This window comes from Pinus tabuliformis, chromosome 2_2 (genome assembly GCF_031772625.1).
Source record: "Pinus tabuliformis cultivar Carrire ecotype Pingquan chromosome 2_2, CPIR1, whole genome shotgun sequence".
In the NCBI taxonomy this organism is placed as follows: Eukaryota; Viridiplantae; Streptophyta; class Pinopsida; order Pinales; family Pinaceae; genus Pinus; species Pinus tabuliformis.
Genome location: NC_142300.1, coordinates 1,310,425,726 through 1,310,443,329, shown reverse-complemented (window position 1 = coordinate 1,310,443,329; position 17,604 = coordinate 1,310,425,726). Strand labels below are relative to the sequence as shown.

The window sequence follows — 17,604 nt, the reverse complement described above, 5'->3', positions numbered from 1 at the left end:
TCATAGCTCAGAACGATCTTATCCCATATTTCTTTTGCGGTTTTGAGCTGCATAACCTTGACGAATTCTAATTGAGATAGGCTCCCTAATAGAGTATTGACCGCCTTTGCATTTGTTTCATACTACTTCTTACTAGCCGTATCTTTAGGAGTTGTTGATGGAAAAGTGTATCCTGTTTCCACAATATCCCAAACTTCTGCACCAAGAGATTGAAGATAGGCAATGATTCTTACCTTCCAATAGACGAAGTTGCTTCCATCGAAAATTGGTGGCCTGATTGATGCTTCTCTTTCATAGTTGCTCATGATGATAGATCTTCCTTCAAGCAATCAAGCTTCTTCTGAAGGACCTGCTCTGATACCAATTGTTGAAAATAATACTGAGAGGGGGGGGTGAATCAGTATTATTAAGTCAAATTCTTTTTCAATTTATACAAAGATTTGTATACGCTACTTCAGTGAATGAAAACAGCATGTATACGCAACTCTGACTAATGAAACTTGCGTATAACTTCCAGACTTATAATTTAATTTATTCTTCAGATGTTGAACATTAATCTGTGTGTCAGAACCATATAACAGTAAGCAGGAATAGAAAAGTAGAGCAGACAGTCACACAAAGGAACACAAGATATAAGGTGGAAACCCAATGTGGGTGAAAACCACCTGCTGCAATATGTCTCTATCTTCTTTCAATTAGAAACTTCTTTTTACAATGATTCTGTACTGGTGCAGTCTTATACCAGTACGCAGGCTTCAACCTGCAGAAGGCTACAACCTTCTCTCATTCTCCAGCTTCTCTTGGAAGGGAGCTACAACCCCCTTAGCTCTTGTACTAGCTGAGGTACTAGTACGTAGGTGCTGACCTACAGAAGGCTTCAACCTTCTCTTTTCTTCCAGGGACCACGTTTCATAAATTTTCAGACTGGATCCATGAATATCAATCAAACATCAAGTAGATCTGCAACAACCAATCTCCTTTGTACAAATACTGAATCAACCAATAACTTTTCAGAATGCTGTAACCAGAAAACAATACCAGTAACCAGACACCAATTCTGAACCCAAAACACTGCAGCAATAAACAGAAGCAGCTAAAACATGTTTCAAGAGATGTACGTTACTTCATCAATAGAAACATGCGCATATACGCAGCTATGCCAAATCCAACCAACGTATACGCAGTCTTCACTTCCTTAACCTGCGTGTATACGTGCCTTCGCTACGTCGAACCTGCGTACAAATCTATAAAAGATAATTTATCCTTTTACTTAATCAGACATCAGTTATACCCAGATTATCAGATTTATAGATCTAATCATGCGCCAAATATAATAGATCAAAATCACACAATGATACTACTATTCAAGCCTTGAGATCTCAACCCATCAATAGATCTTCACCATCGTGTAATGCTCAGGTTCCTCCTTGATTCAGATCCAGCTGTAACTCACCAACCAATCACCAGTATTCCAGATCTTTCTCCTCTCAAGATATTCAACACATAAGTCAATGCCCTTGCCAAATGCTCTCCTTCCCTTTTTATATTCTTAGGCCTTACTCAAACCATGGTCCAAAACCATTGAGAACTAATACTAGGGTCTTTAAATGCAATACCAAGGACCAAAACCATAGGTTCAAATATGTCAGACTAAATACCATGGACCAACCATAAGTTTTCCCACATGTACGCGCTTTTCTTTGCATGAAAGTGCGTGCATACGTATACGCGCCTTTTGATCAGTACACCTGCGTGTATACGCGACTTTAATAAGATGAACCTGCGTATACCTCATTTTCTTTCATTCTAAGAGCCTGAACTGTGATCTGCCCTTTGAGTGAGTTGCCATCAAGGACAACACCTGTGCCATAGTGCCAAACCTGTGCCATAATGCGAACAAACCTGATGCAGCTTTGAAGACATATTTAGAAGACATCCTGAAGTCATTTTGAAGGTAATTTTGGAGCACCTTTGGAGGAGTCTTGAAGAGATTTGTAGTAGTTTTGGAGACCCCTTTCTTGTCGACATAGAGCTAATCTGGAGAATTTATTGAGGATGATATTAAAGACCCCTTGGAAACATGCTTGAAGTATTATTAGAATATTATTGAAGAGATATTTCAAGCCTTGTTGACAAATATTTTGGAGGACTTAAAGCAATATTGAAGCCACCTTAAAGGATTGAAGCAAGTAGAGAGGGTTGGAACCCTAGAGGATTAAAGTCCTCATACAAGGTTGGAGCCTTCGAGGAAACTAGGTTGGAGCTTGGATTTCCTTTGAAGATTGGAGTCCTCATAAGAGGTTAGAGCCTCATTGAGACCAAGGTTGGAGACTTGAAGGAGTTAGAATTTTATTGTACATGTTAGAGGTTAGTTGTTTGTAAGAGGATTAGAGTCATCATTTTTATTAATAAAATTATTTTCTTGTTGTACATCTTGTGTTTTGGTTTAATTAATGATATTAATTGACATAATATAACAAATGTAAAAAATATTGATTCATACCCTCTCATATTTCCAACATACATAATTCTACATACTATACTTAATAGTAATGACATCATAAATTATACCTAATGATCAGGTGCTCAGTGTTTAGATCAAAAATCAAAGTTCTCAGATTGGCTTGAAAACTATACGACTACGTCTGTCTCATCAAGATGACCACAACACAATTTGTTTCACTGAAAACGAAATCCAGATGAAAGAGAAAAGGCATACTGTTCGTTTTCCTAAACAACTAAAAAAATTGTAGAATAAGACAGAATAATGAGATGGCAGTCCAGTGAACAGTCCAGTCAGCAAGGGAAATTTTCTTCAATTTTCTCCCAATGGAGCTATGACAAGTGTCACTTTCGGATTCGCCAGTTTGGTTGTGTGAAGGTGAAATTGCCTAATTGGCTCCAAGGTGGAATTTGAATTTGTTTTTATTTAAATATTATCACATACATACATACATACATACATACATACATACATACATACATATACATATATATATATATATATATAGATATATATATCTCATAAATATTACAAACTCGTATACATATATTTAACCAAAGTTCAAAGTGTGCATCAAATACAAACTATAACCAAATTCGCATATTCCAAAGTTAAATCTTCATTATAAAATATATACCAAGGCAAATGATGTATGTGGCTTCGAACTATATATATGGTAAAATGTATATGGGATGGGCAGAGGACGGATTTGAACCCATGACCTACCCCTCCCAAGCTCCATGTCATATCAATGGACCACTGGCGGATACGTTGAAAATAAATGCCACGGTTTTGTATTAATTTCATATAGCACTGACGATGGGGGAAGGAGGGGAACCACGCGCCCGAACTAAGGCCTGGTGCCAGCTAATTAAACCAGTTTTACATTAATTAATAGGAGTTTAAGTTGTCGGTGATTTCAGTGGAGCACCAAATTCAGTGGAACTGCTAGTTTTGGCAGTGCTAACTGGAGTCTCCTCCAGATTTAGTGGGGTTTCCTAGGGAAAAATTGAATGCAACATATCTTGAGCAATTTTCAACCAAATTTAGCTCAGAAAGAGGTGTTCTTAGCTAATTTGGACATCATGAACAAATTGGTGCAAGTATTAGGAGGCATAGAGCTTTGTAAACAACGTTTTTTCCACATTGAGCTAATATAGAGGCTCAAGCCATGGAAATTGGACCAAGGAGATGTAGCCTAGGAGGGGTGAACTCCTTCATCAAAATACTGTGTTAATGTGTCTCTTTGATGGTTTGCTGCATTGTACATGTTTGTTGTTCATTATTATTTTTTGAAGCTATTTTCCTCATGAATGTCTAGTTTAACTTCAGGAAATTTACCTGTTTGTAAGCACCAACAACTAAGGAAACCTCAACACAAAAAGCAAGAAGCAAGCACATGTTTATAAATCTGTAATTTTTATTAGCACAACAAAACTAATCATACAAAAATATATTAGGGTTTTAATGGTTGCAAAATTGTGATCCTTACATGGTTAAAGTTGCAGAAAGGAGAAGGGAAGCTATTGGTTGCAACTCCTGAGGTAATTTCTAGAAGAAGGAGAGCCACAAGGCCACAATATCCACCACCCAAAGTTCCAATTATAGCTACACTTGAAGCTCCTTAAGTTTTTCCTTCAATTGAGATTGAAGAGGTACAAGCAGTACCAATTTCTAAGCCTGAATCCATAGCCATTATGTCTGGAGAAAGAGAGCATGAAGGTCCCTCTTCAGAAGAGGAAGAATTCAAGAAATCTTTCTATACTTTGACTGAGATGGTTAAAGTCCTCTATGAAGAGAGGAACACCAGAATGGTTGGAGAGATTTCTAAACCTCCACATGGAGAAGGAATCTCATAGGAAAAAAAAGATGAGAAGAATGATTCCAAATGGAATGGTGGAAATCCCCCTTCATCTCCACCATCCTCATCATCTTCCTCATCATCTCCATCATCTCACACAACATCATCTTCCACTACCACCACTGAAACTGCCCACACTCATTCCAAAACCCCAAAAGGAAAAACTCCATTACTGAAGTTGGACATAAAATTCGAACTTCCCATGGACAATGGAGAAGTGAATGCAGAAAAGTTGGACAATTGGATTTGACAGTTGGAGGTATACTGCAGAATTCAAAACCTTCAAGAAGACGACATAAAGATCCAATTGGCTTCATTGAGGCTAGAAGGAGCTGCACTAGTTTGATGGGAAGTAAAGACTCAAGAGGAAATGAGAAACCATTGTAAGATATCCATCACTTGGGTTGAATTTGTTTCTGCATTAAAAAAACAGTTTTATCATTTAGCCTATATGCAAAAAGCCATTATGAGTTGGCAGAATTTTAGGCAGCTTAAAGGCCAAACAATCCAATATCATACACAAGAGTTTAGGAAAATGGCTTTGTTATTAAGAGTGAATTTAAATTCTCAAGTTACACTGCTGAAATATATTGGGGGTTTACATTCATATCTTAAACACACTATTCTTATGTTCGATCCAACTAATTTGGATGAAGTATGTGTGCAAGCCATGCATCTTGAATCTAGAGGGAAGAACATTCAGGAAGTGAGTAGTAATAAAAAGCCACCTAAGGGTAAGGATAAAGAGAAAGGAAGAAAATGGAAAGCGAAGAAACATGCAAGTGTGAAGAAATAAGGGGAAAGAGTTATCTGTAAACATTGTTCAAAAGAGGGACATAATGAGGATAATTGCTGGAAACTCCATCCAAAAATGAGACCAAATAAGTTCAACAATAAAGGGAAGAAGAAAACCACTGTTATCACTCAAGAAGATTTAGGTTCTGAATCAGGTGATGAAAACAAAATTATTGTCATGGGTATCAAAGGAAAACAAGATATTGCAAGTACTAGTTCACAAAACTGTAACACTACTACTACTCTAGATGAAAAGGGACGAATTGAGTTATTTCATGTTAGGGTCATATCTAAACACACCAAGATTTACACACTATTCGATAGTGGGTCACAAGCGAATTTAATTTTTGAAGACTTAGTCAAAAGATTGAATCTTGAAACTGTACTTCATCATAAACCATACCCTTTGGGATGGATAACAAGAGACACTATTTTACAGGTGACAAGAAAATGTTTGATTAAGTTTTCAATCATAGCAAATTTTGTTGACAAAGTAGAGTTAGATGTGGTACCACTTGATATTTCAGGTATGGTGTTGAGTAGTCCGTATTTGTATGACCAGAAAACCGTCTTTTACCACCATGAAAACAAGTATCACTTGTTCAAGGATGGTGTGGAGTACATAGTGAGAGTCCATTGCAAAAATCTGAACATTTCTTTGGTTAATGCAGGGGAGGAAAAAAGACTAGTGAATTCAAGTAAAAGTTTAGTACTTCTCATGTTCAAATCAAATGATCATATTGTTTATGAAAATGTTGTTGCACGTAATGCAAGTTTCAATTCTGATTTGGTTGGTTCAGTTCATCAGAGTGATGAAGTATTTGAAGTTGTAAAAGAATCATCCTTCAAGGAGAAAGAAACTTCACATGAAATATCTTTGCAGAAAGAGGTTTCTCTTTGTGATGTTAGCATTCAAGGGTTGACGAAATTGCAAATTGTAGAGACACCAATGCAATGCAAAAGTTTGTTGTACAATGAGCTCATTGAAACATCCATTACGCCATGTTGTGCACTGACGGTTATGGTGCCAAAGAGGAATGGTAAACATTTCAAGAAAGAGGACAAAATGAGTAGTTTTCATCAAAGCAAAGTTGTAAGAAGAGGTCAGTGCAAGAATATACATAACACCAAACAAGAATGGTTTGTATGGCTTTTAATGTTGTATGTTCTTTGTAGCACTTCTATTACAATCATGTCTTTGAATTATAGTAAAAGAGAGTCATTTATTGAAGAAATTGTCCACTTGGGTGACATACACATGTTTAGAAAGTTTTCTTATGCACATGTCATCTATGAAGGAAAATTGTTTCATGTTTTGAAGATATCAAACTACAAGTTGGGTTTCACTTCTTTGATGCATTTAGGCCATGATATTGGAGGAGGTAAGTTGAAGGAAAGCCTCTCTAAGTTGGATGTGTTGATTGGTCAACGCCCAAGATCGCCATTTTGATAAAAGGTTTGTTGGGAGCAGCCCAATGTTGGAGGAAAGTTGTTGTTGACATTTCTTACTTCGAAGTTCTTTGGTATGCATTGTCATGTGTGTGCAAAGTCTTCCGATGGGGAGAAAAACAACAAGAGACATGTGTTGCTTCAAACCAAAAGATCAGTTCAATTATTTTTTATGTTCTTTCAAACTTGAAAGGTTCATTTGAGTTTCAGGTTTTTGCAAGAAACTTCGCCATCTTATTTCATTCAGAAGATTTCCATGGTGTAAAGAATAAGTTGGGGTGATCCATGCACTTTCATTGGATGGATACTTGTCAAAATTTTCACTTGGTTCAAAGGTACAAAAGAGGTATAAGCAGCAAGTTCATTGTTATATCTTTTAGATTTATTGGTTATGTAACTATTGTACTCAAGCGTCATTATGTTTTACATGAAAGTTATGTTAAAAATTTTTCATACTTTCAAGATGTAAGTGTTATTAGCACAAAAAAAACTAATCATACAAAAAGAGATCACCTAACACCAACGTTCATATTCAAAATTTTAAATTACAATATTAAAATCCAAAAACTTCACAATAATAATTATAAATTTGTTTTAAAAAACTATAAATTTACTCATGAAAAACATTAACCATGAAAACTTTGTTGTTGATTGTTTTATCATGTTTAAACAAAACTCGAAAGAAAGAAAATAATAATAATAATAATAAATCACAACAAAAGCTTATTTTTTATATATATAAATTACCTCATTATATTCTAAAATATATAATTTTGTTGTTGATTATTTTACCGTGTTTAAACAAAACTCAAACTAGAAAAAAAAAATGAATCAACAAAAACTTATTTTATATATATAAACACTAGCTCAATATTCTAAAATATATAATTTTAGTTTCACTTTATTATGATTACATACTTTTTACATCTTCAGAAATTATTGCTATTTATAGCTTGTTTTAAGATTGACTTGAAACAAACTCGTAGATGCTATTTGCGTATGTATCATAACAATCACCATGCGGAAAGTCTCATGCACAAATTTTAGAAAGCAGTTACTTTTGGTACACGTTATAAATGATTTTACAACAATATCCGTGATTATTGATTTTAGAACAATACTATAGAGGTTGTCCAGCTCTCTAAATTTGACATTTAAATTGTAATGGTTAATTTTATCCAAAATGGTTGATAAGTATGTTATAGTTATGCTATTTAAAGTTTAATTATTTTATACTAAATAATTAGTTTATTATACATTTTTATAATTTAAAATATTTTAAAATTTAAATAATATAAATGGTAAATTTAAAAAGTTTAAATTCCAATAATATTATTTCAAAATGTTGAATTTTATTTTTCCATTCATAACATTTTTTATTTTTACCAATCTTTGACCCATGAAATATGATTCATCTTCAAAACAAAATAATAATTATTTTACTGCTAATATACTAACTCGATATGCTCTCTGTAATTATGAGGATGGCCCCCCTGAGCGAACGACAAACGTGCGCTATGAATTAAATCCCACTTTCTTTCATTAAAACGCCACGAAAATTATGGGATGACAACTGCGCAAATGTCTTGTCTCAATGCAACCTGAATTCCAAAAAAAATTTGAATAATTGAGGACTACTTACGACCACGTCACATCAAAAATAAATCCATTATGAATATTGAAGATGAAAATTTAAAATGTGGAGGAGGAATTGTCCACGCGCTATTTTTAAGATTCCCATGACAACGTTATCGCCAACTCTAAAAGTTTGGGTATCACTTCCCATCTGCTGGCTTCGACGTTAAATCGCTCTTCTTGATTTGACCACCCCTATAACATTCATCTCATATCCGGCTCTCACATAAAGATTGATTGAATATTTTCCAAGTCTCCACCACTCGCTCTCAGAGTCTTGGATAAGTTTTTCTGAATTGCAAAGATGGGGATTTGTGTTTCTTCAAATGCTACTTCCCCTGTTCCACCAGCGACTGCAAAGCTCATATTGATGGACGGGAGCATCCAGGAGTTCTCTGAAGAGGTAAGAAGCCAAGAGATTCTGCGAGAATATTCGGGGCACTTCATCTGTAACTCAGATGGCCTTTACGTAGGTCAAAACATCTCCCAGGTTCTGGGCGATGATGATCGATTGCAGATTGGGCAGCTTTACTTTCTTCTTCCTAACCGGAAGTTACAGTTTTTGTTGACAGATTCAGACATGGCTTCTCTTCTTTTCAAGAGCAACAATGCTTGGGTATCAGCAGCACAAAAGAAGAAGCGGCGCAGAAAATTATCATATGGGTTTGGTAAAGAGCAAGCTCAAGTGCAGCCCTTTTTCGACATCCATAACCGACATTCATAACATTAATAATCCAATTTCAAGGGGAAGACGGCCACTTCAGCGGGAATGTAAGTCGGAGAAGATTGTGGAGACACTGTGATCGATGGTAATTGTGATATTTGTATGGATCAATTATTTATAAATCAACAAACAAGACTGATCTGGTTATACGTTAAATGAGATTTCTACTTCAGTTATAGTCATAGGTTCGGATGATTGGGTGCATTAGTAATTGGATATAATGTTTATATTTTTAATTGTTTTTTATTAGTAATTGGATATAATGTTTATATTTTTAATTGCTTTTTAAGAGGTAAAGATACATGGAAAGAATCAAATATTTGGGAAGATTATTTAGCCAAGAACAGAGGCAATCCCTAAATACATGCTCAATTAAATTTTAGAATTGGAAATTAGCTACATAATATCAGAAAGCTTTTAATAATACAAATAATTATAAATATGTATTTATAAAATACAAGTAACTCAATAAATTTAATTACAGTTAAAAACAAAAAAAATCATTTTTACTAAAACTTTACATTCACACAAAATTTGTAGTAAAAAAATTTATAAATCTTAAACCCTATTTAATTTTAAATTAATAATCAATATTTACAATTTTACATATCAATATTTCCCAAAACAACCATCTGCAATAACTTGCACTTTCATTTTTATAGTAAATTTAAACCGGAAAGTCATCACTAATTTAATCAAGAAAACAAATAAAAGCAAAACCTTATCTTCAATTTGATTCTTTAACAAACACAAACAACAATTCTACACTAAAATAAACTATTTTAAAAAACACAACGAATTTCAATTAATTATATAGTGATCACTCTCGTGTACAATTAAATCCAATCAGAGATTGAATTATGTGCATTACTGAAAATCGACCTAAAAAATTTCATGCTTATGAAAAGAAATATAGAGCAAAAATGTTGAGTGTAGGTTTTTTTGGAAGGTTGTTTCAACATAAACCACCCATTTTTACTGCTAAGAGATTCCTTCACGAGAATATTGTTGTCTTCTTTCAAGTAAGACCATTATTGGGTACACTGAGAATGGAACCTGGACCAATGGAATAAAATCAGGCCGATTATGGTAAACTCTGATTCAACTGATTTTGATTTTACTAAGGTGTAAGATGGGTGCATGATCTGGCCAGTTAAGTTATGTATTTGTGTCTTTATTTTATAGATCTGTTTGAAGTGTAAGATGGGTGCATGATCTGGCCAATTAAGTTATGTATGTGTGTCTTTGTTTTATAGATCTCTTCAAACAGTGGATTATTTTGTTAAAAAATTTAGGAATAACACTGTTCCACATGTACAAACTAAATTATGTGTTATCCCTGTTAGCTCCATTAATTTTGCACAAATTGCTGCCTACAATTATGGAGTTGCAGTCTTTCCTTAACTTATGGAAACCAACTGCAGTAGTTTCCTTAAGTTAAGAAAAGGCAACTGCAATTACTAATTTTGTAATTAGGAGCTACTAAAGTGGTCCATCACTTTGATTCGAGTTCTCTGCCTTGATTTGTGGACATCTAACACATAGCTATGAGAAGCTTGATGGAAGCTTGGCTATATGTTCATCTGTTTGGTCCCCAAGCTCAGATCTAAAACCCCTTCAGTTTTACACCATCTAGCTGAGATAGCAGAGCTTGGAAGTGCCTTCAGAATTATTGTGTTCTTTTTTTTTTGTTTGGATTGAAGCTGGAGTGCTGAAGAAGAAGCAAGCAAGTGGACTGTGGCCTTCATCAAAACATCACCAATGGCTGGAGGTAACTCGTATCCCTGGGTATTAAGATTTAATGATTCTTTGAGTTTATTCCGCATGCAGAATCGTTGTTGAAACTGTAGAATATCTTACATTTGGTATCAGAGCCGTGTTTTACCTCTGCCTTGGTGTGCGATTTGAATAGCATTAGAAATTTTATTTATGCTGAAGATTTCGCAACCATAAGAATCATGTAAAAGTACACGATCTACACATCCAACCTCTATTATCTCTACCTTGGTGTGCTCTCGCCGCCCTTTGTCTTTCTGTGCATCTGAACGTCCCTCAACCAGTGGCGACCCTGCATTACAAGAAAACAAACATACGTTTAATTATAACATATGCTCTCGTTATATTAGAAGTGTTCTCTAGATTTTTCATGTGATTAATTTGCAAGGATTGACGTCAGCCCAACCACGCTGCTGATAGTCAGGTACTTTACTTTTCAAACTAATATTAATCCTGCTGTGAAATGCACGTTTGATTATATTTCAGTTATTATGTTGGACCCACTGTTGCAAAAGGGCAGCCATGGAAAATCTTGGGCGTTGGATAAGGTTTCGAATTTGGTGAATTGACAATTGTTAGACATCTTTTATTCATTGTTGGAATCTTCATCTGTTCGGTTGAATAGAATTTTTATTATAGTTTAAGGTTACAGTTTCAAAATATAAAAAGTATTTTATAATTGGGTGGGATGACATCGCCAATGTGGAAGGGTTCCTGCGTGTATGGGTTCATGGCAACCCGTTTGTTGTCCCAGATCGCTTCTTGCGTTCTGCGGTTATAAAGATCCTGAGAAGGGTCATCTGAAACTGCAAGCCTAATTGGATCATAAGCGAAATCCTGGACTAAAATATCAACACATCATGTGGAATAGAACTCGTAATAATTTATAGGGAAGAGCATCGTATGATGGTAGCATAAATGAATGAATTGACCAAATCTTTAAAAGGCCCATATTCCCTTTACATCAAGATCCTGACTGCTCTGGAATTTTATCAATTTAAATTTACTATATATATATGATCCTTCCCTTTATATTTCAGTTGCATTAATGTTTCGTTTTTCAAAGAGAAAAATGCAGAATAATGGGCAAATCGTTCTCATCCAACGGTTCTTATTGTGAATCATTTGCATAAGTAAAATGACCGTAGATTGCTATAATTCTCTTAGTTGGGCAAATTATTGCTTTTCATAACAGCTCTGTAGACATTTGTAGTGATGATTGTGTTGGAAATTTTGTCATGGGGTTGCTTATTTTAAGAGCTGATTGCAGCATACAGTTGTCGCTGGCCTGTTGTCATCGGTGTTTTCTTCATATTTGGAAATTCTTTTAGAAAAATTCAACGGCCAGACTTATTATGCAGGAATATTGATGAATAACAACTTAAAACGTAATACTCTTGGAGAGTGGTGTTTTGCAGGCCATGAAAACCAAAACACCGTTTAAAATTTTTAACATAAGGGGGCTTTAACTTTGGACAAAGCAGTGATGTTTTGGTTGCCTGAATGATATTACAGTTTGAACCCACTTTATGCACTCTTTCACATAATAAATAGTAACATTCAGAATTAGAATGCAAAAATCCTTGATTAGGAAATCTTGGACAAATTTGACTGTTTTGGTTTTCTGTAAAGATTTTGTTGGATAGAAAAACATGCTCAGGTCAAATGTTGGCATTATGATCTATTGTTATTCGTGAAAGGAGGGCCTATAATTACATCAATTATAAATTTATAAATTGTTATTAATTGGATTTGCTTGCAAATAATTCCCATAATGCTGAAATGAACATTAGTTCATTTACTAATGAATATCCAATGTAATGACAATAGGTTGAAATCCATATTGGTTCAATTTTTATTTTATTATTTTGAAGTTATATTTAATTATGGAGGCTCACATGAAATTTTATATAAATAATATTTCAAATTTGCAGTTTTGTTTGCAAATTGTTTAGAGCCCATTTTGTAATTAATTTAAGAATTAGTCTTAAATAAATTATGGGACAGTTAGACTAAGGAATGTAAATTTGATTTTAATTATCTTGTGAGCAAAATAGCTTGTTTGCTGGTCAATTTTTGTTGTTTTATAAACTTAAGGACGGAGCCTGAAGTCAAGCCAGCTAGCCTTCGAACTGCATTTGCTATGCAAGTGCAAAGTAGATCAACGCTGCTTCAGTCAATCTCCGGGTTAAGTTTATAAATTGAACAATCAATTTGTAGTCATTTTTGGTAATGCTGACTGCTTTAAATTTTGATTTTTGCTGGAAAATTATTACAGTTATATGGAGTTTATTAAAATGTCATTTTGACTTACTCCTTTCAGTAAACATTATTTTTCTCTCTGGTTAAGTTTTGTTTATGCAACAAAATAATGTCTAGTGATCCATATAATTTTAATTAATTAGAGAATAGCCACAGCATCTCTAATTAAATAAAATTATATATTTTGTTTGATAAGATCACATAAAGATTATTTAGACATTAAATTGTAATTAATTACACTGAATATAATAAATTTTATCCCACAGGAATCTTTATTATATTTATGTAATTAATTAGGATAAAATTTCATAACCTACCCACAGGAGTTATGAATTAATAAGTTTTATCATAAAGTTTTATTGAATCTGTTTGAATTAAAAATTTAGCCCACAGACAATTTTTATGTCATTTGATTCAATTCTTTTTAGTATGATTTACATTGGTAAAACATGAAAGTTTATTAAGCCTCAATTTTAACATAAGCATGTGATTCTTTATTTTGATGCAGTAGTACAACCTGCAAATTTCTCTGAAATTCGTTGTGACATTCCCGAACTTAAGGGAGATAACTACAAGATTTGGAAGGAGAGGATTCTCCTTCATCTAGGGTGGATGGACATAGATTATGCTATCAGAAAATATGAACCATCGGCACTCACTAATACCAGCACTGCAGCGGACATGACGCTTTATGAACGATGGGAGCGATCCAATCGTCTAAGCATGATGTTCATTAAGACCAAAATTTCAGCTGGTATTCGAGGTTCCGTTGATCAGCATGAAAAGGTCCGAGACTTGTTGAAGTCCATTGATGAACAATTCGTCTCTTCAGACAAGGCACTAGCAAGCACCCTAATCATGAAGTTCTCATCCCTGAGGCTCACCAGTGTGAAAGGTGTGCGCGAGCACATCATGCAGATGAGGGACACTGTGGCTCAATTGAAGAAACTCGAGGTTGAAATATCGGAGTCCTTCCTAGTGCACTACATCCTGAACACCCTTCCGCACCAATATGGACCTTTCAAAATCTCATACAACACACATAAGGATAAATGGTCAATTAATGAACTCATGACCATGTGTGTTCAAGAGGAAGAGAGACTGTTGATGGAACTGGGAGAGAGTGCAATGCTGGCAACGCGTGGAAAAGGCAAATCTCAAGCCAATCGGAAAGGGAAAGATAAAGTACCTCCCCAAGCCGATATCAAGAAGGTTTCCAAGTGTTTTTTCTGTAGGAAGAAGGGACACATGAAGAAGGAATGCACCAAATTTCAAAAATGGCTTGCAGACAAAGGGTTTGCAAAACCTAAGGAAGCCAGTGGGAAGTGAGCAAAGCATCTTATCAGGAAACAAGATGGGCTCGCATGTGGAAGCTATAGGAACATGTTATTTAACTTTAAGTAGTGGTTTTGTTTTGGAGTTAGAAAAGACCTTTTATATTCCAAGTTTTTCTAGAAACTTGATCTCAGTTTCAAGGCTTGTACCTTTTGGATATTCCTTAAACTTTTCAAAAAAAAATAATCTTTCAGTCTATTCTATAAATCTGATTATGTTGGGAATGGTATTTTGTCTAATGGTCTTTACTGCATTAATTTACAAAACAATGTCACATATGATTCAATGCATGTTCACACTGGCACTAAAAGATGTGTTATTAATGAAGATTCCTCTAAATTATGGCGCCGGAGACTAGGTCATATCTCCATAGATAGAATTAATGGAGATCTAGAGGAAGAGGTTTACATGAAACAACCTGAAGGATTCCCCTCTAGTGATGGTGAGCAATTGGTTTGCAAGCTCAAGAAGTCATTATATGGTTTAAAACAAGCATCCCGCCAATGGTATTTGAAATTCCATAATGTAATTTCTTCTTTTGGTTTTGTAGAAAACATTATGGATCAATGTATATACCTGAAGGTTAGTGGGAGTAAAATTTGTTTTCTTGTTTTATATGTGGATGACCTTTTGCTAGCAACCAATGATAAGGGTTTGCTACATGAGGTGAAACAATTCCTCTCTAAAAATTTTGATATGAAGGATATGGGTGAGGCATCTTATGTCATTGGCATTAAGATCCATAGAGACAGATTTCGAGGCATCTTGGGTCTGTCCCAAGAAACCTATATTAATAAAATTTTAGAGAGATTTCGGATGAAGGATTGTTCACCAAGTGTAGCTCCCATTGTGAAGGGTGATAGGTTCAATTTGAACCAATGCCCGAAGAACGACTTTGAAAGGGAACAAATGAAGAACATTCCATATGCTTCTGCTGTCGGAAGCCTAATGTATGCTCAAGTCTGCACAAGACCTGACATTGCATTTGTTGTGGGAATGTTGGGACGATATCAGAGTGATCCAGGTTTAGACCACTGGAGAGCTGCAAAGAAAGTTATGAGGTACCTTCAAGGAACCAAAGACTACATGCTTATGTATAGACGGACAGACAACTTGGAAGTAATTGGCTACTCAGATTCTGACTTCGCTGGATGTGTTGATTCACGCAAATCAACATCAAGATACATTTTTATGATGGCCGGTGGAGCTGTATCATGGAGGAGTGCCAAGCAGACCTTGATTGCCACTTCCACTATGGAAGCCGAGTTCGTCTCCTGTTTTGAGGCTACTTTACATGGTGTATGGCTTAGGAATTTCATTTCTGGGCTTAGAATTATGGATTCTATATCTAAGCCATTGAGAATATATTGTGATAATTCAGCTGCTGTTTTTATGGCTAAAAACAATAAAAGTGGGAGTCGAAATAAACACATCGACATTAAGTATTTAGCTATAAGGGAACGTGTTAAAGAAAAGAAAGTGGTCATTGAGCACGTCAACACTGAGTTAATGCTCACTGATCCTTTGACTAAGGGCATGCCACCGTTTAAATTCAAGGATCATGTATTGAATATGGGACTTGGTTCCATTATGTAGTTTTTCATTGTATGGACAATGTTATTTTAATGAAATTCTTAATTATTGTGATGTTTTTTCTCATATTTATGTGCACCTTAAGTTGATTTGAGAAAATTCATTTAAGAAGGACCAAGAATAAACATAAGGTTTATTCATTAAGAAATTGTTGCCACATAAATTATAATAAGAATAAATACATAGTAATACATGGAAGATAATACTCGTCATTAGAGGACTTATCACCATGATTCATGTATCTATTACTTAATACAGATTATCAATGGTTTTTAAGTTAAGACATTAAGTTTGGAAGTATGGACCAAGTGGGAGAACATATTCTACAGTTTCAACAACGATTCTGCATGCGGAATAAACTCAAAGAATCATTAAATCTTAATACCCAGGGATACGAGTTACCTCCAGCCATTGGTGATGTTTTGATGAAGGCCACAGTCCACTTGCTTGCTTCTTCTTCAGCACTCCAGCTTCAATCCAAGCAAAAGAAAAAGAACACAATAATTCTGAAGGCACTTCCAAGCTCTGCTATCTCAGCTAGGTGGTGTAAAACTGAAGGGGTTTTAGATCTGAGCTTGGGGACCAAACAGATGAACATATAGCTAAGCTTCCATCAAGCTTCTCATAGCTATGTGTTAGATGTCCACAAATCAAGGCAGAGAACTCGAATCAAAGTGATGGACCACTTTAGTAGCTCCTAATTACAAAATTAGTAATTGCAGTTGCCTTTTCTTAACTTAAGGAAACTACTGCAGTTGGTTTCCATAAGTTAAGGAAAGACTGCAACTCCATAATTGTAGGCAACAATTTGTGCAAAATTAATGGAGCTAACAATTCCAGAAATCTCTAACCATATAACAAGCTATAAAAATCTTCCATCACTCACAGGATCATGTTATTATTATTTGTTTGCCAATCCAATGGAACTGCATTACTGTAATAACTACTATATGAAATAGATGTTACCGTCGCTGCGGTCAAAATTATTACTGTTGGACCCGTCTTTGAACAAAGAGGCCAGTTTTTGTTTTTGCTGTAACTTCCACTACAAATCTGCAAGTGTACCCAGCAAGATTCAAACTACCGATCAAATCGTCGAACGAGCATGAAATGGAGTTTAGCAAGTCTCCAAAATTGAGAAACTCAGGGTTTATATGGATTCGTTGATCCATGGTGTCCATTGATCCGTAGTCGAGAGCTAAAAGGCCGGTAAATGGCGTCTGGATGAGGACCGTGCTGCATTCCTCTGCAGGACCACTGCAATGCACCTGTTTTGTTAAAACCTCGTGTAATTCTAAACTAAATCCATAAAGGCTAGCAGTTCCGTCTACAGCAGCAGGGCATTGACATGCAAATTCTAAGAAGAAGAGAGTGCGCCGGTGACGGTCGAATTTTCGCTGTTGCTAGCAGCGGCAAGGGAAATGGAAGATGATTTAACTGGGTTAGGGTTTCACAGCCGACAGGTATGTGTTGAAATATAATTTCACCTGCACGTATTTATTTCCAGCAAAACCACCCTGATTTCCCCGCACCACCTTTCACGCAGCGTGGTATTTTTGGAGGGGGCTCCGATCACACCGACCAACCCACGCGTGTCCACTGTACGGTTTTAAAACCACCAATCCCCGGAACGTAAAGTTCGATTAAAAGGGGCTCCCAGGGAATTAATGT

General features: G+C 35.3%; 1 protein-coding gene and 1 pseudogene across 1 annotated transcript; one reads left to right on the top strand and one right to left on the bottom strand.

Annotated features, from left to right (window-relative positions):
* Positions 1 to 8,547: 8,547 nt before the first annotated feature.
* On the top strand, positions 8,548 to 8,967 carry LOC149198335 (uncharacterized). Its single transcript, XM_089409009.1, has one exon. It carries the CDS (start codon positions 8,548 to 8,550, stop codon positions 8,965 to 8,967), a length of 420 nt encoding a protein of 139 aa, XP_089265135.1.
* Positions 8,968 to 10,068: 1,101 nt separating this feature from the next.
* On the bottom strand, positions 10,069 to 17,377 carry LOC149198334 (uncharacterized; annotated as a pseudogene).
* Between the last annotated feature and the right edge of the window lie 227 nt (positions 17,378 to 17,604).

What these genes read in the sequence shown, in the direction of transcription:
- LOC149198335 (XM_089409009.1), top strand. Translation starts at nt 8,548, where the DNA reads ATGGGGATTTGTGTTTCTTCAAATGCTACTTCCCCTGTTCCACCAGCG.